This window comes from Gossypium arboreum, chromosome 8 (assembly GCF_025698485.1).
Source record: "Gossypium arboreum isolate Shixiya-1 chromosome 8, ASM2569848v2, whole genome shotgun sequence".
NCBI classification, from domain to species: Eukaryota; Viridiplantae; Streptophyta; class Magnoliopsida; order Malvales; family Malvaceae; genus Gossypium; species Gossypium arboreum.
The window spans coordinates 20,729,432-20,754,110 of NC_069077.1; the positions used below are offsets into that span (position 1 = coordinate 20,729,432).

The 24,679-nt window shown below is 34.2% G+C and overlaps 1 protein-coding gene across 2 annotated transcripts; it reads left to right on the top strand.

Annotated features, from left to right (window-relative positions):
* Positions 1 to 18,399: 18,399 nt before the first annotated feature.
* LOC108469652 (protein OBERON 4) lies at positions 18,400 to 23,535 on the top strand. 2 transcript variants are annotated; one of them, XM_017770618.2, is made up of 3 exons: positions 18,400 to 18,792; positions 18,939 to 22,228; positions 22,834 to 23,535. In XM_017770618.2, exons 2-3 carry the CDS (start codon positions 18,970 to 18,972, stop codon positions 23,403 to 23,405), a joined length of 3,831 nt encoding a protein of 1,276 aa, XP_017626107.1. In that variant the 5' UTR covers positions 18,400 to 18,792; positions 18,939 to 18,969; the 3' UTR covers positions 23,406 to 23,535. The 2 variants fall into 2 exon arrangements, with proteins under 2 accessions (XP_017626107.1, XP_017626108.1); XM_017770619.2 differs by having other exon boundaries at positions 18,432 to 18,792; positions 18,917 to 22,228.
* The last annotated feature ends 1,144 nt before the right edge of the window (positions 23,536 to 24,679 follow it).

The window sequence follows — 24,679 nt, forward strand, 5'->3', positions numbered from 1 at the left end:
TACCTACACAACCAAAATGAAACCAATTCAAAGCCTAAATAAACATCTATTTTAGCCATAATCACGACTAATTCATATCATACCCAATACCAATATTCTAACATGCTTATAACTTCAATTCTTACTCTATCAAAACATACCAATATACATATTCAAATCAACTAGTTAAACCCTTACTTAACATGCATCATTTTGCACCAAATCACAAGAATGATACCAATTCCACAAACCTCATAATACAAGTCATTCACACATCCATTCATGAACTCAACTATCAACCATATATTGTAACACCTCTAGCCCATACCCGTCGCCGGATTAGGGTTAAAAGGCATTACTGAGCAAAAAATAAAATTCCAAACATTCACATATTCATACAATTCATACTCATAAATATATATAAAGCACATGGCTAATTAAATATTAAACATGCTTTATTTATCATATTACATTTACGAATCATACCTCAAAATTTAACCGAATCTATACCTTTCAAATAATCACATTTTCATTAACAAATATAAACATACGTATATACTTTCCTTATATACCCAAACCATCATTCGAATTAACAATTAAAGTACATGTATATACGTACACATAATTATCAATTTTGCAAAAGTGCATATAATGCTCATGGTGTTCTATTGCATAAAATCACTATTCAAATGGTCATTTATCAATGTCTCACTTACAAACATTATTAAACAATAAAATTTCAATAATTCACCATTAATAAACTCATAACTAATTATAGTACTTATACATTTTTTTCCATGCAAACCGAACTAAACTAATCTTTGCATATTCGAATATAGGCATGCCTCATATCATGCATTTCTAGTATACATTAAACATGCTAACACCTGAGCTCACGTTTATAAATGAATAAACATACATCAAAATCAAATCATCAAACCATATTTATTTATATTTAAACATATCAAAACCAAGCGACCAACCACAACTAATTCCACTTATTATTTCAAGCTATTACCAGCACATATAATACCATTCACATTTACTTTTCATTCACTTCACATATCATTATAATCAAAATGAGATAAAATATTGCCAAACATAACCATATCCAAACTCTAAAGATAAGCCATATTCGCATGGCTCAATATATATATATATACATATTCGAAGTTGAACAAAATACATATTAGCCTATACATGCCATAAGTTCGAAAATAAACTTTAATAGTACCGAAAGTTGACAATAGTGTGGATGACTTTGATAACGATCCCCGAGCTCATGACTTACAACCAAAATCTATAAAACAAAATAAACAAACACACAGTGTAAGCTAACTTAGCTTAGTAAGCTTTAAGCACAATAAACAACTCAATGAATAATCAAAACATTCAACTAACCGAATTATATCAATAATATTACACATCAACACATTAAGATACCTTAGCCGAATGTTTAAAATCGAATATATATCACCATATATATATATATATATTTCCTATATAGTCGATTATACAAGAACAAATATGTTATCACATTAGCACTTACATGTATGGTCGAATTCACAAAATTCTTAATGGACTCACATATGGCCAAATATATAAAAGTTAAATAAAACATCATATGTAACCTATAGTTCAAATTCAATAGAACATCACATATAGCTGAATATGCACATTCAAGTTAACTTTAGATATGACCAAACACACAAATTCAATATAAACTCACATGTAATCGAATATTCAAGTTCAATATAAGCTCACATATACTTACCTATGTGGCCGAACATTTACAATATCATTCAACTCAATTTCACTTGCTCAATATCCATAGTAACTTGAACTCTTATAATCATAGAATTGAAAACAAATCACCGGTATAAAACCTGCTAGGCATAAGCCTAAATTACACACCGGCACAAAGCTTGCTAGACCCAAGGTCTGATATTTATTCACCGGCAATAAGCCTGCTAAGCACGAAGCCCGATCAATGTCACCAGCACAAAGCTTGCTAGGCTCAAAGCCCGAGTATCTAAATTATAGAATCATTCCACAACATTTCACATATCGAGTAGTTCAATATTCCATGTAACATATACACATTTTCATGGTTTTCAAATCAATCGAATATAACTCAATTACATTAAATCATTTATATATATCACATTCGACTAACATAATAATAGATTATAAAATTTTAATCATCATAGTAAAACATTCCATGTTCAAAATAAACCATGTTTAATTGCTTAAAAACTTACCTCGGATATCGACGGACGTTACGAATCGGCTATTCGACTATTTTTGTTTTTCCCCAATCTAAGTCCGATTTCCTTTGTTCTTGATCTATATAATTTCAAATTAACCTCATTTAAATACAATTTCATTCAATTTAATCCAACAACACATAAATGGGAGAATTACCATTTTACCCCTGATATTTCATACTTTTATAATTTAGTCCAAATTGCACAAAACACAAAATACACCAAATCTCACAACAACATAGTTCAGCCGAATTTTCAACATACTCATACTAGTCCATAAATTTCATTTATTTTGCATTTTAGTCCTTCAATTTATTATTTTTGCAATTTAATTCTAATAACTCAAAATCATCAAAAACTCCAATACAAAATATGTTAATCTAAAATATATTTTAATATTTCATCATCAAACATCACAAAAAATTATTCATCAATGGAATAACAGAAAATATTCACCAAAATAAAAAATTCAAGCATTGGTCGGGTAGTATTCGAAGCAACGTTCTTAAAAACGTAAAAATCATCAAAAACCGAAACAAAACATACCTTAAAATTGAACCAACAATGGCCGAATACCTTGTTTCTTTTTTCTTTTCTTTCTTCTTTTACTTTCGACAATAACAAAGTATGAATGCATGGCTTTATTATTTTTTTATGTTTTAATATATTATATGTTAACATTTAACATATTTTATTTATTTAACCTTATAAAAATAATATCATAAACATATGCATTAAGTGTACATTAGGCCATTACAAAAATAAAGGATTATTTGCAACATAAATACTCCATATTAAAAAGCCACTATCAAATCAACCTTTATGATTTAAACTATCAAGTTTTCAACTTATGCGATTAAGTCCTTTTATCAAATTAATCACACAAACAATCAAATTTTCGTACGAAATTTTCAGACATGCAAATTCACATATAATAAACACGAATAATAATATTTAAATATTTTTTCGACTAGGATTCGTGGTCCTGAAACCAACGTTTCGATTAGGGTCTAAATCGGACTATTACATATATGCACATATATGCACATAACCAAATACACCAAATTAAACCAAGTCTCATGGCTATATATTCAAACCAAAACATGACTATTCACAAGCCATTTCAAATGTCAAAACTCACAACCAAAATACATATAAAAAACAACCATAATCCTATACATGCCATATGACCAAACCAAAAGCTCAAAAGTACCAAAGTGACAGTAGATAGTGTGATGGAGCCTCCGACGATCCATGAATCCGAGCTAGATTTGAATCACTATAAAACATATAAAAAAAAAATGTAAGCTATACAACTTAGTAAGTTCATATGAAAAACGATAAGCAAATCTCATCAATTGTTTACCACTCAAATGTTTGAAATCAATGAACAACAATTCAATTTAGCCTCAAAGCCATCAATACCTCATTCACATAACTTACCAAAGAATTCATCAACTACATAATTTCAATATTCAAATAGTATTCCGACATACCTATACCAATCCATAACAAACTCATTTCCAAACAGAAAATGTTGAATACTTTAATTCTCGCACACTAAGTGCCAAAACATAGTAGAAGCTATTTTAATCGTGCACACTAAGTGCCTTTCATAGCCGAAGTTATCTCGGTCTCGCACACTAAGTGCCACACATATAGCCGGAGCTATTTCGATTCGCACACCAAGTGCCATATATAGCCGAAGTTATCTCGAATCGCACACTAAGTGCCATACATATATATATCCGAATCGTCAAACATGACCATAATCTCATATAAAAAATTTATACAATATCAAAGCATTTAAAGTATAATTGTAACAATACTTATCACATACGAACTTACCTCGTGTAACGCCCCTTACCCGAGACCGTTTCCGGAGTCGAGCACAAGGCACTACTAAACTTATTTGAGCACTTAACCAAATTTAGATAATTTATATAATACTTTTTAGACAAGCTGCCCAACTGTGTCATAGTTGCTAAATAATTCATATCTCGAGTTATAAAACTTGAAATCCAAATCTGTAAATTTTCTATGAATTTATACTCATATATCTACTTACCAATTTTTTTATAGAATTTTTGGTCAAGCCAGTTAGTACAGTTTATTATTTAAAGTCTCCCCTATTTCAGGGTTTGACTACTCTGACCTTTGTGTATTACGAATCAGATATCTCTGTACAGAGCTTCAATGACTATGCCGTTTGTCTCTAATAAAACTAGACTCAATAAGGAATCTGTACATATAAAGTATGACTTCTAATTATCTTTGTAAAATTTATGGTGAATTTCCAAAGTCAGAATAGGGGATCCAGAAATCGCTCTGGCCCTGTTTCACAAAAATTTAAACATCTCATAAAATATAGCTCATATACCTGTTTTGCTTCTTCCATATGAAAATAGACTCATCAAGATTCGATTCCATAATTTATTCATTATTTAATTCCATTTATACTATTTTTAGTGATTTTTCAAAATCAAACTACTGCTACTTACCGAAAACTGTTTTAGTACAAATATTGTTAACTAGTTTATAACATCTTTACTTCAATTCATTCAAACTCTATAAATGCCATATAAATCTTTAAACATAAAACAAAAACTACCAGAATTGATCTGAATAGTGTGCCCTGTTGTGTTGATCCGATCTACCCACTTCACTTCAAGTCAATCTACATAAAAATATTAAACACACACAAGTAAGCTTATTGAAGCTTAGTAAGCTCATAGGCATATAAACACAAATCATATCAAATATCGTACACAATCATATATCTATTAGTTTAACTATTTCATCCTCCAAATCACAATTTCATTAATAACTCATTGGAATAATTTCCATATGGCAACTCACAATTTAACTCCCTTAGGCCCATTTCTCATTTACTTCATTGTCAAATTAGGGAACAATAAGGGAATTGAGTGCTTCATTATCACATTGCCATAGTAAACCATGGACTTTCACATTGATACGCATCACACACCGAAGCCATAGTCTTGCCATGGTCTTACACGGTTCACATATCATACCAAGCCATATCCGGACATGGTCTTATACGGAATCACATTATCACATTATACCGATGCCATAGCCCACTATGGTCTTATCTGAGTCACATTATCACATTGCACCGATGCCATAGCCCAGCTATGGTCTTAAACGGCACACTTGTCACATATGTTTCAATCAACTCATCGAGGTCACGAATAGAAGCACTCAAATCCATTGTTCCTACTAATTTGTACTTTTAGTTACACATTATTCATTAGTTAATGCAAATTGATAGTATTCATCAACAATAAAATACTTTAACAATCATAATATTTTCATATCAAAACATTGAACTTTGCCATATGAACTTACGGACTAATTTGTAAAAGTCGTAGAAATTCGGGGACTATTCTTGAATTTTCTCCTTTCCACGATTCGATTCGTTTTCTTGATCTATAATTATAAAATCATTCCTTCATTAGCATCCATTTCAATTCTATTTCACTTCACAATTTATGCTGTTCAAATTTCGAAATTGCACTTTTACCCCAAAATTTACAATTTTCACAATTTAGTCCTTCTCAATTCACCTATCAATTGAACTAATTTTTCTCAATTAACACTTTATTTTACCATTATAAACTATTTCAAAACCTTTTATATTCTTAATTTCAACAGAAACCTTCAATTCATAACTTTTTCACAATTAGGTCCTAAATATCATTTCCTATCAAAATCACTTAATAAAACCACCTTAATATAAAATTAGAACTTAAATTTCATAATAATTCATCATAAAATTCCCTTATCCATCCAGGGTAACTTCCAATTTCACCCATAAAATCAAAAACTAATGAATTCTACAAGTGGACCTAATTGTAAAAGTCATAAAAACATAAAATTATCAAGAAAAGTAAGAATTAAACTCACATGATGTAAAATATGAAAACCAGCTTTCTCCAGACCTTCTATGGCGTTTTAGCTGAGAAAATATGAAGAAATGTCTAGATTTTTCAATTACATCATTATTTAACTATTAACTTTTATGCTATTTCCAATTTTGCCCCTTGTTCACATTGTTTTCTTGCTTATTTCATACCCAAACCGTCCAGCCATTAACCTTTGGGTCTAATTTCTCTTTAAATCCATCTTTTTAAATACTTAAGCTATTTACTCACAATTTAACAAATTTTGCGCTATTTTTAATTTAGTCCTTTTTAATTAATTAGCCATCCAAACGTTAAAATTTTCTAACGAAACTTTAATACTAACTCAATGACACTCCATAAATATTTATAAAAATATTTATAGCTCGATTTTCAACTTTGAGGTCTCGATACCTCATTTTTGATCCGTTTGACCTAATAAATTCTTTTAATTCACTAATTTCACCATTTCACAAATTCTTCTAAATTCTTACTTGACTCATAAATATTAAATTACTATTTTGTTCAATCTTATTTGTCGAATTTAGTGATCTCAAATCACCATTTCCGACACCACTGAAAATTAGGCCGTTACCACTGAAAATTTCGTCCTCGAAATTTGTTACCTGAAAACAGATTTGGATATTGTGATCTCATTAACTCCTCTGTTTCCCAGGTTGCCTCCTCCAATCCATGTCGATGCCATAACACTTTTACTAGCGGTACTCGTTTATTCCGTAGTTCTTTAACTTCCCGAGCTAATACTTTCACTGGTTCCTCCGAATAAGTCATATCGATTGTAGCTCTATCTCAAGATGAGGAATCACATGTGAAGGGTCCGATCTATATCGTCTCAACATAGATACATGAAATACATTATGGATCTTCTCAAGTTCGGAGGCAAGGCCAATCTATAAGCTACTGGGACCGATCCTCTCAATGATTTCAGATGGTCCGATAAATCGTGGACTAAGCTTTCCTTTTCTACCAAACCGTAAAACTTTCTTCCACGGAGAAACTTTCAAGAACACACGATCACCCACATTGAACTCTATATCTCTTCTTTTCAAATCTGCATACGACTTTTGACGATCGGAAGCAGCTTTCAAACTTTCCCGAATAATCTGAACTTTCTCTTTAGTTTCCCAAATTAAATCCACTCCGACTAATTTTGATTCACTTAATTCTGACCAATACAACGGGGTTCTGCACTTCCTTCCATATAGAGCTTCAAACGGTGCCATTTTGATACTAGCTTGATAACTGTTATTATAAGCAAATTCAGCTAAAGGTAAGTACCTTTCCCAGCTGCCACTGAACTCGAGTATACAACACCTTAACATATCTTCCAAAATCTGAATCACTCGCTCTGATTGTCCATCTGTCTGAGGGTGAAAAGCTGTACTAAATTTTAACTTAGTACCTAAAGCTTCTGTAGTTTATTCCAAAATCTCAAGTAAACCTCGGATCTCGATCGAAATAATTGATGTCGGCACCCCATGTAATCTCACAATTTCGACACATATAATTCGCTAACTTATCAAGTGAAAAATCATTACGACCGGAATAAAATGCCGATTTAGTTAATCATCTACTATCACCCAAATCGAATCTTTTTTCTTGAGTCACCGCAATCCAGATACAAAATCCATCGTCACATGTTCCCACTTCCATTCGGAATCATTACGGGTTGTAACAAACACAGAGGCACTTGATGTTCAAACTTTTACCTATTGATGATTAAACATTTTGCCACAAATTCACAAATTTCCGTTTCATACCAGGCCACCAATACATTTTTTCAAATCATAATACATCTTCGTACTACCCGATGAATCGAGTACATACTACTATGAGCCTCTGATAAGATATCCTTCTTCAATTCTAGATTATTCGGGACACAAATTCTATTACGATGGTATAACATACCACTATTATCAATAGAGTAATCTAAGTTCAAATTATCCCGAACCATTTGTCGTTTCAACACCAACTTCGGATCTTCATCTTGCAATTCCGAATTCGTTGAAAGAATCTGGTTTTGTCTTTAATTCAACTAATATAGAACCATTTTCATTAATGACAAATGAGCATTTAACGCTCAAGAGCAAATAATGATGATTTCTGACTAAGTGCATCTGCCACTACATTTGCCTTACCCGGATGATAATCAATGATAAGATCGTAATCTTTCAACAGCTCTAACCATCGCCTCTGTCTCAAATTCAGCTCTTTCTGCGACATTAAATATTTCAAACTTTTATGGTCTGTATACACATAACATTTCTCTCCATATAGGTAGTGTCTCCAAATTTTTAAAGCAAATACTATGGCAGCTAACTCAAGATCATGTGTAGGGTAGTTCCTCTCATGTGGTTTCAACTGTCGAGAAGCATATGCTACAACTTTTCCTGACTGCATCAATACACAACTTAAACCATTCAGAGACGCATCACTATATACTACATATGGCACACCTGATTCAGGCTGAGTTAACACCGGAGCCTCTGTCAACATTTTCTTTAATTGATCAAAACTTTGTTGGCACTCATCAGACCATACAAACTCAACATTCTTCTGTAATAATTTAGTTATCGGTGAAGCAATCAGTGAAAAATCTTTCACAAATCGACGATAGTAACCAGCTAATCCAAGGAAACTTCGCACTTAGTAACATTCTTTGGAGTTTTCCAATTAATCACTTCGACACCTTACTCGGATCTACCCGTATACCATCAACTGACACAATGTGACCCAAGAATCCCACTTCATGAAGCCAAAATTCACATTTACTAAATTTTGCATATAACTATTTTTCCTTAATATCGTAGTACAATTCTCAAGTCTTGAGCATGCTCGGATTCGTCTTTGAATAGATCAAGATATCGTCAATAAACACAACCACAAATCTATCTAGGTAAGATGGAAAATTCGATTCATTAAATCCATAAAAGCAGCAGGAGCATTTGTCAAACCGAATGGCATAACTAAGAACTCATAATGACCATACCGAAGTTCTAAAAGTCGCTTTTGACATCACATTCCTTTACCTTTAATCGATAATACCCAGATCGAGATCTATTTTTGAAAACATCAGAGCATCCTTAAGTGATCGAATAAATCATCAATACGAGGCAAAGGATATTTATTTTAATTGTTACCTTATTCACCGCTCGTAATCTATGCACAGCCTCAATGAACCATCCTTCTTTTTTACAAATAAGACAGGTGCACCCCACGGCGACATACTCGGTCTGATAAACCCTTTGTCTAACAGCTCTTGCAATTGCGATTTTAACTCTCTTAATTCTGCTGGAGCCATTCTATACGGTGTCACTGATATGGGAGCTGTTCCCGGAAGCACATCTATCACGAACTCAACTTCTCTATCGGGTGGTAACCCTGGTAATTCTTCAGGAAATACATCCATGAATTCATTTACAATAGATAGTTTCTCTAACTTTGATTCAGAACTTCGAGTATCAAGAATATAAGCTAAATAAGCCTCATTTCCTTTACGCAACAATTTCTGAGCAGACATAAAGGAAATCATTCTAACCATGTCATCCAAATTTCCAGACTCAACCAAAATAATGTCTCCTGTTTGACATTTCAAACTAATTCGTTTTTCTCGACAATTCACTATTGCGTCATGTTTCATTAACCATCCATGCCCAAGATAACATCAAATTCCGAAAGGTAGCAACATCAAATCGGGAAATCACACCCTTAACTTTCAAAGTGATGGTTATGACATATTAAATTAACTACCACACTTTGACCTAACGGATTTGTAACTTGTACATCATAATCGTGAGGCTCAACAAATAAGTTCTTTTCGATGCTAACATAGTGCAAAGATATGAATGAGTAGACCGGGGTCTATTAAAGCATACAGGAACATTATAAAGATAGAAAGTACCAACAATTACATCCGGAGTCATGTTTCTTCTCTCGCTCGAATGGCATAAGTACGAGCAGGAGCCCTAACTTCGATCGGCTAGCGATATCTTTCATACCCGAACGAGTAGCCCTCAGAAGATCGCTTCTAACCGAGCGTCTTCCTTTTGAGGAAGAATTTTCGGTTTCTCCTCTGCTCCACTTCTTCTACTTGTAATTGGGGACAATCACGAATAAAGTGATCGGGGCCCCACATTTATAACAAGCCCCTAATTTACTTCTACATTCACCGGGTGACTTCTTCCACAATGTTGACACTTGGGCCTTTGGGTATTTTGTACACTACCCACACTAACAAAGCAGTCTGTCGGATGCTTTGTAATCGATTGTCTTGGCCTACTTTTTCCGATCTTTCCGGTCTTCAAGTGGCTCGATGAATTCCTCTTTGGATTTCTTCACTTTGGTAAAGCCGAAAATGACTTAGATGCACTTCTTTTGAAAGATTCTTTACTTCTTCTATCTCGTTGCATCTTTTTATTATATACTTCTTCAAGCTTCTGAGCACGATCTGATAGAACAACAAATTCTCGTATCTCAATGCCCCCTATCATCATTTTAATCTCATCATTAAGCCCTTCTTCAAATCTGATACACATTTCTTCTTCAGTGGGTACTATATCTCGAGCATATTTGCTCAGATAAACAAATTCTCTTTCATATTCAGCCACTGACTTGTTTCCTGTCATAAGTCGAGAAATTCTCTTTTCTTCTTATCCAGATATCTTCTACCGACATATTTCTTCTTAAATTCATTTTGAAAAAATTCCCAAGTGATCTTCTCAGCCGGTACAACAGCTTCTATTGTTTCCCACCAGTTATAAGCTTCTTCTTTCAATAATGACACGGCACATATTAAGTAATCATCTGGTGAGCACGCCATTTGCTTAAAAACCCTCATTATACTTTGTAACCAATATTCACTTTAACGGGTCATCGTCTGTTCTTCCCAAATTCTTCAAATTTCCATGTTTTCGAGCTTTTCAAATGGAGAACGTTTGCGATTCAGTTGTTTGGAGGAGGTAGAGGAGCAACCGGGGTACTACAGATGTTGAGATAGGGGAGGAGGTTATGAGTCTGATTTCTTTCTCGCACATTCTCATTATACCACCGATTCATGAATCCATAAATCATATTTTTGAGTTCTTGTTCTTGCATCAATGAAATCGAGCTTCACTACTTGTTCCTTGTTCGAGATTTGTACTCTGCTATTAACTTCTTCTTGCGCAGTTTGTTCGGTCTATCGACATCTTTTCAAATCAAGATAATCTATAATAAAAACAAGGATTAGATCGGATCATACACAACACACTATCACGATTTATATGGCATGTAATTCTAGACACTTTTCACATCATACATATTCCGAGAATCGACTAAACCGAAGCTCTGATACCAATAAATGTAACGCCCCTTACCCGAGACCGTTTCCGGAGTCGAGCACAAGGCACTACTAAACTTATTTGAGCACTTAACCAAATTTAGATAATTTATATAATACTTTTTAGACAAGCTGCCCAACTGTGTCATAGTTGCTAAATAATTCATATCTCGAGTTATAAAACTTGAAATCCAAATCTGTAAATTTTCTATGAATTTATACTCATATATCTACTTACCAATTTTTTTATAGAATTTTTGGTCAAGCCAGTTAGTACAGTTTATTATTTAAAGTCTCCCCTATTTCAGGGTTTGACTACTCTGACCTTTGTGTATTACGAATCAGATATCTCTCTGTACAGAGCTTCAATGACTATGCCGTTTGTCTCTAATAAAACTAGACTCAATAAGGAATCTGTACATATAAAGTATGACTTCTAATTATCTTTGTAAAATTTATGGTGAATTTCCAAAGTCAGAATAGGGGATCCAGAAATCGCTCTGGCCCTGTTTCACAAAAATTTAAACATCTCATAAAATATAGCTCATATACCTGTTTTGCTTCTTCCATATGAAAATAGACTCATCAAGATTCGATTCCATAATTTATTCATTATTTAATTCCATTTATACTATTTTTAGTGATTTTTCAAAATCAAACTACTGCTACTTACCAAAAACTGTTTTAGTACAAATATTGTTAACTAGTTTATAACATCTTTACTTCAATTCATTCAAACTCTATAAATGCCATATAAATCTTTAAACATAAAACAAAAACTACCGAATTGATCTGAATAGTGTGCCTGTTGTGTTGATCCGATCTACCCACTTCACTTCAAGTCAATCTACATAAAATATTAAACACACACAAGTAAGCTTATTGAAGCTTAGTAAGCTCATAGGCATATAAACACAAATCATATCAAATATCGTACACAATCATATATCTATTAGTTTAACTATTTCATCCTCCAAATCACAATTTCATTAATAACTCATTGGAATAATTTCCATATGGCAACTCACAATTTAACTCCCTTAGGCCCATTTCTCATTTACTTCATTGTCAAATTAGGGAACAATAAGGAATTGAGTGCTTCATTATCACATTGCCATAGTAAACCATGGACTTTCACATTGATACGCATCACACACAAGCCATAGTCTTGCCATGGTCTTACACGGTTCACATATCATACCGAAGCCATATCCTGCATATGGTCTTATACTAATCACATTATCACATTATACCGATGCCATAGCCCACTATGGTCTTATACTGAGTCACATTATCACATTGCACCGATGCCATAGCCCAGCTATGGTCTTAAACGGCACACTTGTCACATATGTTTCAATCAACTCATCGTGGTCACGAATAGAAGCACTCAAATCCATTGTTCCTACTAATTTGTACTTTTAGTTACACATTATTCATTAGTTAATGCAAATTGATAGTATTCATCAACAATAAAATACTTTAACAATCATAATATTTTCATATCAAAACATTGAACTTTGCCATATGAACTTACGGACTAATTTGTAAAAGTCGAGAAATTGGGACTATTCTTGAATTTTCTCCTTTCCACGATTCGATTCGTTTTCTTGATCTATAATTATAAAATCATTCCTTCATTAGCATCCATTTCAATTCTATTTCACTTCACAATTTATGCTGTTCAAATTTCGAAATTGCACTTTTACCCCAAAATTTACAATTTTCACAATTTAGTCCCTTCTCAATTCACCCATCAATTGAACTAATTTTTCTCAATTAACACTTTATTTTATCATTATAAACTATTTCAAAACCTTTTATATTCTTAATTTCAACAGAAACCTTCAATTCACAACTTTTTCACAATTAGGTCCTAAATATCATTTCCTATCAAAATCACTTAATAAAACCACCTTAATATAAAATTAGAACTTAAATTTCATAATAATTCATCATAAAATTCCTTATCCATCCAGGGTAACTTCCAATTTCACCCATAAAATCAAAAACTAATGAATTCTATAAGTGGACCTAATTGTAAAAGTCATAAAAACATAAAATTATCAAGAAAAGTAAGAATTAAACTCACATGATGTAAAATATGAAAACCAGCTTTCTCCAGACCTTCTATGGCGTTTTAGCTGAGAAAATATGAAGAAATGTCTAGATTTTTCAATTACATCATTATTTAACTATTAACTTTTATGCTATTTCCAATTTTGCCCTTGTTCACATTGTTTTCTTACTTATTTCATACCCAAACCGTCCAGCCATTAACCTTTGGGTCTAATTGCTCTTTAAATCCATCTTTTAAATACTTAAGCTATTTACTCACAATTTAACAAATTTTGCGCTATTTTCAATTTAGTCCTTTTAATTAATTAGCCATCCAAACGTTAAAATTTTCTAACTAAACTTTAATAATAACTCAATGACACTCCATAAATATTTATAAAAATATTTATAGCTCGATTTTCAACTTTGAGGTCTCGATACCTCATTTTTGACCCGTTTGACCTAATAAATTCTTTTAATTTACTAATTTCACCATTTCACAAATTCTTCTAAATTCTTACTTGACTCATAAATATTAAATTACTATCTTGTTCAATCTTATTTGTCGAATTTAGTGATCTCAAATCACCATTTCCGACACCACTGAAAATTAGGCCGTTACACCTCGGATGTGAAAAAAGCGAATCGAGTCGATTAGTTAATAACTTTATCTTTTCCTTGATCCAAGTCTGTATTTCATTTTTCTCGATCTAAATATATTCAAAATTAACTTATTTAATCATCTATTCATTCAATTTAGTCCAAAACACTCTTTAAGGCATATTTCACTTTTCCCCTAAACTTTTACATTTTTCACAATTTAGTCCTTATCACATAAAATCACAAATTAATGAAATTTACAATAGACCCATGCTAGCTGAATTACCATAATGCCCCTAAAAACTCATAATTTTCATTTATTCACACATTTAACCACACATTTCACATTTTCACACATTAATCCTTATTTTTCATTTTTACTCAAAATCACTTAACAAAACTTGTATATCAATTAACAAACATTCATAATCTATCAAGAAACTTCAAAACACATGCTTATTCATCAATGGAATCATTAAAAATCTTTAACAGTTTTAAAAAAAGTCCTTGAGCTAGCTAGTATTGGATGCAATGATCACAAAAACATAGAAATTATTAAAAAACTGAGTCAAAATGACTTACCAATTTAAACTTGCAAGTGCCGAATTCTAAAACACAACAAAATGTTTTCTTATTCTTTAATATTTGGCCAAAGAAGATGAAAATGAAGTTTAAATTGATTTTGTTTTATTTAATAATTCCTTAATAACTAATTTACCATTTTAACCTTAATAATAAACCTTTTAAACACATAATAATATGTCCATATATGTCCACTCACCAATATAATGGTTTAATTATAGCATAAGGACCTTAAATTTAAGGTTCTATAGCTATTTGACACCTTTAGCTAATAGAACAACACTTTTACATTTTACGCGATTTAGTCATTTTTATCAAATTAACTATTCAAACGATAAAATTTCTTCACCAAACTTTCACACATATATACTATCATGTTGTAAACACTTAAAATAATATTAAAATAATTTTTCAACCTCAAATTTATGGTTTCAAAACCACTATTCTCATTTAACTAAAAAACGGGTTGTTGCAGGTTAGGCACTTAGGATGATTGTTATAAGTGATGTTTTTTGTATGATTTTGATGATTTTGAATTGGTTGAGATATGTTGTAATGTTGGCTTATGGCATAAGTGAACTAAGGATAGCAAACTTGTATTAAAAGGTTTCTTCAGGTACACATGGTCGTGTGCCATACACGGGCATATGGCATGACCATTTGGTATGTAGGTTTTGGATGATATTTGGTGCACATGACCATAGTTTGTTACACGACTGTGTGACTCTAGCCTCACACGACATCAGGTTGTTGCACAGCTTGCCTACACGATCGTGTGTCCCATCCTCACACGGCCTCAACCTTCCACACAGTCAATGGACACGGCCATGCGACCCCTGTTTGCAGATTTTTTCTATCTTTTTGTTTTTGTTTCAAATTGATCCTTGTTCGATAACAGGTTGGTTTAAGCTTTCGTAAGCTCGATATAAACCCAAATTTGATTGTAATGTTTGTTATATTTAATTATATGTGATATATTGATATTTAACGGAAATTTTAAATTATAAATTGTATGTAAATAATTTGTATTTGTTTGTAGCATTCTATTTATTGGGTTTGGCGAACGGACTAGGTAAGAGGTGTTACAACTTAAATAATTATATTTATTTAATATAAAAACAAAGTGATGTATACCTTTTTTTATTTAAATGTGTATCGTTGAATCAAAATCAAAATTCTACATATTCGTTTGAACTGTGATCAACGTTTCATGCATACAATGACATCAAACCAAAATTTATACATCAAATTACTCATTAAATCACTGTTTTCATAATCAAACTAGTTAGACGGGGGATTGACTAGGGTATCGATCTGGAATAAGGGGTTAGACTGGTTGAGCCACGAACTAATTGAATTGGTTGAAATGATGATTGGGCTACTTGAGATAACCAATTCGATTGTTTGAATTGATAATTGGACCCCCTTTTTTTTCCCCTTTTTTAGTGATTTATTCAATTGAATCAAATAAATTGATCAGATTGGTCGAATTGAAAACTGGTGGTATGATGAATATACAAAATTGAAATTTATTACATGAAGAAAAAAATGTTAAAATAAGCCATAAGTTCTAGTGCTCTTTGTAAATTTGAAATTTAGTTCATTTACTTTTCAGATTTTAAAATTCAAGTTCAACTATTTACACTATTAAAATTATTTTGTAACAATTGAATCTAAATTTTGAAATATAAAAAATTAAGGGACTAGATTCTTAGAAAAAAAGTATAGCAATTAAATTTCAAAATTATGAAGAGGGAGCTGGTCATATTTTAACCAAAAAATGGTATGAGAAAAAATCAGATCGTTGCATTGAAATTGACTTCCCAAGTTTGGAACACGAGTCTGGGCTCTAAAAGCCCATGTCTCTTGACCATGCGCGTCGCTCACTTAACTTACACGTGCGCTTTTCTTTCTTTTCTTATCATCTAATTTCGGGAAAAAAAAAGAAATAAATATTTTCATTCATTATTTTAAATATCCATTTCCTTTAATTAAGTGTCCATATGAATATTCCACAATTAAGCAAAGAAAAAGAAAAAGGTAATTTTAATAATGACGTGAAATGTCAATGTCAGTCAAACCTATTCTTCTTGCAAGTTGCAACAATAGTTTCAAGTGGTAATATAAAAAACGTGTAAACCCTAAAAGAAACTCGTCGCTGTTCTTCGGCACATTTCGTAAATGAGTCAGATTCTCGACACGTTTCTGGTAAAAAATCTAACTTTAACTTTCTTAAAGATGCAGACTGTTGAAAACTCAGCTACCACTCACGCCTAATACCTACACCTTATTTAAAATGCTTTGTTTTTATTGTCTTAAAAAGTTTTCAGTGACATGACATGACTGCAACTACCAATCTACATGTGCCACGTGTAATGTAACATTCACTTTCCCACCTTTTTTTGGCCTTTCTTAATGTTTCTCGAATTCACCCAATACTATTCATTTACAAAAGGTCAAATCCTTTAAAGGGTGTCCATGTATTATGAGTTTGGACAGTTTAGTCCCTCTATTGTAATTTGATATTTTTAATTATATACTTTTTTATAAATGTTTTTTGTTTTTGGTACATATCAAATTATCATTTCATAAAGATCCGTTCATCGCTTTCAAATTCTAATTCATTCTTTCCATTGTTAGTAGGGGTAAGCTTTCGATATGCAACCATAAACAAGACTAAAAGAGGACGGCTGGTCATAACATTAATTGATCTTCTTACTAGTTAACTGATTTTCCATAGAAAAATGATAAACTTGAAAAAATAATAAAAGAAATAATTAAGTCATAATATGCAAAAAAAAACATAAAATACAGGGACCTTCCTAAAATTTCACTTTAAATATGGACTGATACATTATTGTATTGAGCTCTAAAAAGGAAAAAGAAGAGTCAAAAGAGCAAATATTTTTCAAAGGCAATGAAAATTATGCGAAAAATAGTCAGATGAAGGAAAGTGATTGGTGGTTGCAAGAGTTTTGACAGCTCCTGTTTGCACACAATGTTAGCCCTGCTAGAAAAAACAAGCACAGCACCACTTGGACTTTGCGTATCAAAAGTCCAAAACTCTCCTCCTTTTCATTAGTTAAGCTGCGTTGACTCTGATAAAGGCTATTATTGCTCTCAAGGAAAATCAAAATTCCCTTCATTTTTCTTAGGGTAAACTTCCTAATTAGTCACCTAACTTTTATAATATTTTCATTTTAGTCATTAAAATGCAATTTCGTAATCCAACTTTTAAGATGTCTTCAGTTCAGTCACCCAAACGTTAAATTATTAATGACAAGTAACTTTACATGCCAAATTATGTTTACAGTTTTATTTTGATTATCTAACTTCTAGGTTATTTTCATTTTGACGACCTAGAAATTAAGTGACCAAAATGAAAGTATAAAGATGATGTGGTATGATTTGATGTGTCTGTCATCCTTCGTTAATATTTAAAGCTTTCTTTTATTCTAAATAGATTTTACAATTGAGTGATTAAAATGAGAATGTCTTAAAAGTTGAATGATGAAATTATAAGAATTTTTATATGACCAAAATGAAAGAGCTTTGAAAATTGGGTGACCAATTAAGGAAGTTAACCCTTTTTTCCTTACAATTCTTCCCATTTTATCCCCCAACCAAACCCCAAATTCCCACAACCTTTTTCCACCTCACCTTTTATTACCAACAACTGGGGCGCATACGTAAATTCACTCTCACATTTGGGCACAAAGTTTAATGAAATTCCCAAACTTTCCTCTTCATGTTTTAGAAGCTTTTCTCCCCCCAGAATCTCAAAAAACTTAGGGCATTGCGTATCGTTTAATTAAAAACCTGGATTTGCTCATCATCACTAGTATTCTTCTTTCCTTGAATTGCACTTTGGGCAATTTTTGTAGCCATTTGGAAGCTTCCCCTTTTGTTTTTATTTTATTTCCTTTGTTTTTTTTTTTGTTACATTTCTCCAAGGTTTTGCTTTCAAGGTCTGCATCCCGACGAACACTGTGAGCTTCCCCCGTCATGGATGTGAATTCGACATGAAATTTGTGCAATTCTCTAGGTATTCATATTTAAAGGCTCAAAAATTATTTATTTTCAAAATCCTCTAAAGTGAAGACTGCTTGATTTTGGGCACAAAATTAGGGTTTTTGGTTTTCTGTAATCTCTTATCATATTGTTGTTAGATTTTTTTTTCTTTCTTTTCAGCAAAAAGATATTGCTTTGATATACCGAAATTATGAAGCGGTTGAGATCGAGCGACGATCTCGATTCTTATGAGAAAAATGCTAGCAAAGAATTGAATCAGAATCAGAATCAGAACAGAAATCGGTCATCTTTTCACCGAAGCAGCAGTAGCAGCCTTGGCTTTTACTACAAGCCGTCTTCAACCTTTGATAGCAATTCCCGGGCCAAAAGCAATCTGATCTCATCGTCTTTGTCTCGTTATGATAGAGATCGGTCCATGGCTGATGAGGATAGCAGCAGGGAGAGGGAAAGGGAGAGGCTGGTCCGGAAGCGATCAGAGCATGATTTTGATAGCTTTGATAGGCGAAAAGCAGGGTTTGATCGGTACAGAGAGAGTGGTGGTGGTGGTGGTAGTAGTAGTAGCCTTCATAGGTCGGAGAGCTTCTGCGGACCTCATAGAGAGTTTCCAAAGGGGTTCCGGTCAGAAAGGGACCGAACTCGTCGTGAGAGTGTGTGTGGGAGCTCGTGGCGAAGGTTGGGAATTGATGACGTTAGAGGGAGTAGTAAGGTGCAACTGAGGGATGTTAGGGATGTGAGCTCACCTACAAGGTCAAGGGATTCTTTGGGGGCAGGGAGGGTTGTTGGGGAATCAAGGGAAAGGGAAGATTTGAGGAGGAGAAGCACCAAGGCAATGTCTACGTCAATGTCAAGGTCGCCAACATGGTCACGGGATTCAGGCAGTGAGCAGTCTAAGAGTGTTGGTGGTGGAATTGATGAGACTAGAGGTAGTAAGGTGCAACTGAAGGATGTTAGGGATGTGAGCTCACCTACACGGTCAAGGGATTCTTTGGGGGCAGGCAGGGTTGTTGGGGAATCAAGGGAGGAGGATTTGAAGAGGAGAAGCTCCAAGTCGAAGTCTAAGTCAAGGTCACCAACATGGTCACGGGATTCAGGCAGCGAACAGTCTAAGAGTGTTGGTGGTGGTGGTGGAGAGGAGAAGAAGAATGAGGAAACCCTGGTGGAGAATGGGACTAGTAGTGAGATGGAGGAAGGTGAATTTGATCCTGAACCTCAGGCTAAGTGTGAAACTGATTTGGCCACTGAAGCTGGAACCGGAAATGATGGGAAAGAGTCTTGTCAGATAGAAATGGAGAATGTTGAAGGTGGGATGATTCCAAATGTGGAAGCTTTAGAGGAGGTTAATGAAGAGGGGGTGAATAAAAGAGAAGGTGATGTGAAGGATGATGGTGAGTTGCAAGATTGTGGACAGAATCTAAATGGTGGAACTAATGAGGTGGTGAATAGAAGAGAAGGTGGTGTGAAGGACAATGATGAGTTGCAAGATTGTGGACAGAATTTAAGTGGTGGAACTAGTGGTACTGGGGATAAGATGGATGATGTGGCTGGTGGTGAAGTTGGAAAGGAGGAAGAAGGTGTAAAGGTTGGTGGTGAGAGTGAGTTAGACAGTGAAGATGCACTTGCTATGAAGTCATCCTGTTTGGAAGGGATTTGTAAGGAGAATAAAGGGATTAGTCTTGAGATGCAGCTCGAGGAATGTGAGGCAGCTGAGTCTAATGAAGAAGTTGCGGAGGAAAATGGTGAGCATAAAATAAACAATCATGTGGTCGAGATAGGATTGAGTCAGAATGTCAAGGATAAAGGGAAAGGAGTTGCTGTTGAATCTACAAATATTACTGATTCTGCAGCAAATGGGGTATGGAATGAAAGGGAATCAAAAGCTACAGATCTTGAAACGGAAGGGCCTTCTAGGGGTTTTGAGTTGTTTTCTCATTCTCCTGTTAGGAGAGTGGAAAAGCCAGAGCAGCCAGGTGCCAATAAGAAAGAAGAGAAATTGGCATTTGAGTCTCTTGATCTTTCTCTTAGTTTACCAAATGTCTTGTTGCCAATTGGTGCTCGAGATACAGATGAGGTTCCTGGCTCCCCTAGCCACGGGAGGAGTGTGCAGTCTTTAACAAATACATTTCGTACCAACTCTGATGGGTTTACTGCATCTATGTCCTTTTCAGGTTCTCAGTCATTTTACCATAATCCAAGTTGTTCTTTGACTCAGAATTCCATGGACTATGAACAATCTGTTCACAGCCGTCCCATATTTCAGTGTGTTGATCAACTTTCTCAGGGAGCATCGCAGTCTCAAAATGAGTCTCGGCATAAAGACATTCCCATGTTTCAGAGAATTTTGATGAATGGCAATGGGTCTTTCAATCATTCTTCAGAATTACAGGGCAATTCAAATAGTCAGGCTGTGCAGGCACCAAATATGCACACTTTAGATGGAAGCTCAAAGATTCCCAATGTACTTGAGCGGCAGTTAAGTTTACAGAATGATGTCAGGTCTCCTTCACAGAGTTTTGGGTCTCATGAAATCGCTTCAAATTACAGCTTTGAGAATAAGCGAGGCGTGAGAGAGAAGCATGGAGGTAGCTTATATAGGAGCCGTAGCCAGAAAGAGCAAGAAAAACTTCTGCTTGGTGGAGCTGATTGTGCTGAGAATGTAATGAGCAGTATTGTTTCTGAGCCTATCCTTGTTATGGCTAGGAAGTTTTATGAAATGATGGGACAGTCAGTTGCTTGTCTAAAAGACAACATTCACAAGATCATGTTAGATGCAGGTAAGCAGGGACAGCTACGTGCATTGCAGGAGGCCCTACGGAACCGATCTGATCTAACCCTTGAAATGCTGCTAAAATCACATCGGGGTCAATTGGAAATCTTGGTTTCCCTGAAAACTGGTCTGCCTGATTATCTTCGGGTAGATGACAGAATTCCATCTTCTAATTTGGCTGAGATCTTTCTGAACCTACGATGCAGAAATCTCATGTGCCAGACTTCTCTGCCTGCGGAAGATTGTGAGTGCAAGGCTTGCTCAAAGAAGAATGGTTTTTGTAGTGCTTGTATGTGTCTTGTATGTTCAAAATTTGACATGGCGTCCAATACTTGTAGTTGGGTTGGATGTGATGTCTGTCTTCATTGGTGCCATGTTGATTGTGGATTAAGGGAATCTTATATCAGGAATGAACATACTGCAGCTGAGGTGCAGTTTCATTGTGTTGCTTGTAATCATCCATCCCAGATGTTTGGCTTTGTAAAGGAGGTTTTTCAGAATTTTGCAAAGGAATGGACGCTTGAAACTTTCTCCAAGGAACTTGAATATGTCAAGAGAATCTTTTCCGGCAGCAGAGACTTGAGAGGGAAACGGCTGCATGAAATTGCTAACCAGATGCTTGTTAGATTGGCAAGAAAGTCTGACCTTTCTGAGGTTTACAGTCAGATAATGAGCTTCTTGACTGGTAATGTTATCTATTCTTTTTTGACAACTAGTTATGTTTTTTTTTTCTCAGGTTAGTTGTTACTAGGTTAAGAAGTTAATCAATTTATATTGTTTATACATAATTTTCAAATCAGTACTGTTTACTCGTCAACCTGACAAACCTATGCTTAATAAATGAGAATTTGTCCTCTCAAGAATATTTATAAATGTTTCCTGGATCATAAGAGATTGATATTAGTTTCCAAAGCATATATGGCTTTGCTATATGTTTTTCCAGTTCTTAGTGGTTGATTAAAGCTCTTTGGTCACCTTTGTGAGAATTTGTTTCTACAAAGCTGTGCTAGATTTTCTGTATGATATGCACAGTTTTCTTTTGATGCGTTAACTTTTTGTTCATTTGCAGCAGCCCCACAAAATTATGATGATTTCAACTAACTGGTTAGATAGATATCAACGTTATTTTGCATTCTATTTACTTTAAGTTTGATGTGTTATGGTCATTATTTATAAATAGCATGTTAATTTCCATCACTGCATTTAGTGCAAGAAAATGACTGTGAATGGCACCTTGCCATGTGATTAAAGGCCATTTGAAGTGAACAAACTTCTTTATTCTAATTGCAGATGCTGATTCTTCCAAGCCTGACAATACAACTGTTTTGTCTGGAAAAGAACAACAAGTCAAAGGAGTCAATGGTATGGCTGGACCGTGTCAGGATGCTACAAGGCTCAAACCAGTTTATTCCGATAAAGCCCTTCAATTGGAAAGCTCTTCTAGCTTGCTTCCTGGTTTCCATGTTGACCGAACTGGGCTGTCTGAGAAACGGCCTTTAGAGTCAGAGTTGGAGAGGAGTGGTCAGAAGCAGCCATTTTTGCCGGAACTGGATAGCTTTGTAAGAATCAAACAGGAAGAGGCCAAAATGTACCAAGCACGGGCTGATGATGCAAGAAGAGATGCTGAAAGCCTGAAAAGAATTGCAATCACAAAGGATGAAAAGATTGAAGAAGAGTACAAGAGTAGAATTAAAAAACTACGCTTGGTGGAGGCTGAAGAAATGCGTAAACAAAAGTTTGAAGAGTTTCAAGCTCTAGAAAGAGCTTACAGGGAATGCTATGGGATGAAGACAAGAATGGAAGCTGATATTAAAGATCTTCTGTTGAAAATGGAAGCCACAAGGCGAAACCTTGCCATGTGATATGCTAAATTGAATGGTTCTTTGCTTTCAGTTAGAATTGTTATTGTAGGTAATGTCATTTTAGCGTAGAAATTTCAGTTATATAATGTGCGTACATTATGATTTGCCGTTTATGTAGTTTCTTTTTAAACTTTAGGTGTCTTGCAATATTAGATATTTGCACTTCTCCAATACTTACCCGAATATGTACAGCAGGGATGCAACACTCTCTGTTGTTCCTGAGAGTGGGAAGTTTCAAGACCACAAAGTGCAATGATTGAATATCGTTTAAGCCTGCTTGATTTGCTTGCTTACAGGATAAGCGGAGCAAAGCCACAGTTTTGTGCGAGTACCATGATGCCTCCCAAACCTCTCATTATTGGCGATTGGGGTGCTGCAAATGAAGAGCTTCTAATGTGCCCCAGTTGAAGATGTTCTCATTCAGGCTTCTTCTGCAAAATACTATCACTTAAACCAGAGGCAGAGAGTGAGCTCCCAAGGGTTGCCTGTGTATATGTTTGAGGGCCTGCCATCCTCATCTAAGCATTGGGTGGCTGTCGAAATGAACATGTCAAGTCATCCACGAGACCAAAACAAGTTATATCAACTCCTAAAGTTGGTATAAATGATGTGTCAGAGATCAATGATGCTCTTGACTCCATTTCAGAGACCAAAAGGTCATTAGTCTTCGTTTACCATAAACAAACACACATGCAGTGGTGTCAAGGACTGACGTTTCATTTTGGTAAATTACATAAAATACACCGCTGCTATGAGTGACCTGAGCTTGGGTTGGTGTCTTGGGAATTGGCATTAATGTTTGATAAATATATATGGGGTAGAGCTTAATAAAATACTTCATCCAATACTCTTTTCTTACTCAAAACATCATCTTAAAAATTAATGCAAGAAAATGCAGGAGAAAAGAAAAAAAAGGAAAGTGGGAATGGAATTTTTTATTTTTTAATTTATTGAAAGGAAAAGAAAAATAGAAAGGGAAGGGACAAGGGCACGTGTGGAGGCGTGACCACAAGTCAAAGTTAGGGCCCATGAAATCTTAATTTTCCTTTGTAATGTTCCCACCTATCATCATCACCTGAGCCCATGGCACATGTACACATGTACATGCACATGCATTCCTCGAACTATGTGTGTCGTGATTGGAATCAATTTGTTTTAATTAATTTTCAATTACAAAAAGTGTCTTAAGAAAAATACATTTTAATTAAAAAGTTAAGCTTAATTAAATGTGCCAGAAATGATATAGTAGAATAATATGGCTTTAGGTAAACTAA

Bases quoted from the DNA above. Each gene is read 5' to 3' on its own strand.
- LOC108469652 (XM_017770618.2), top strand. From the start codon at position 18,970: ATGAAGCGGTTGAGATCGAGCGACGATCTCGATTCTTATGAGAAAAAT. The intron at 22,229-22,833 runs GTAATGTTATCT...TTCTAATTGCAG, and splicing joins GATAATGAGCTTCTTGACTG to ATGCTGATTCTTCCAAGCCT.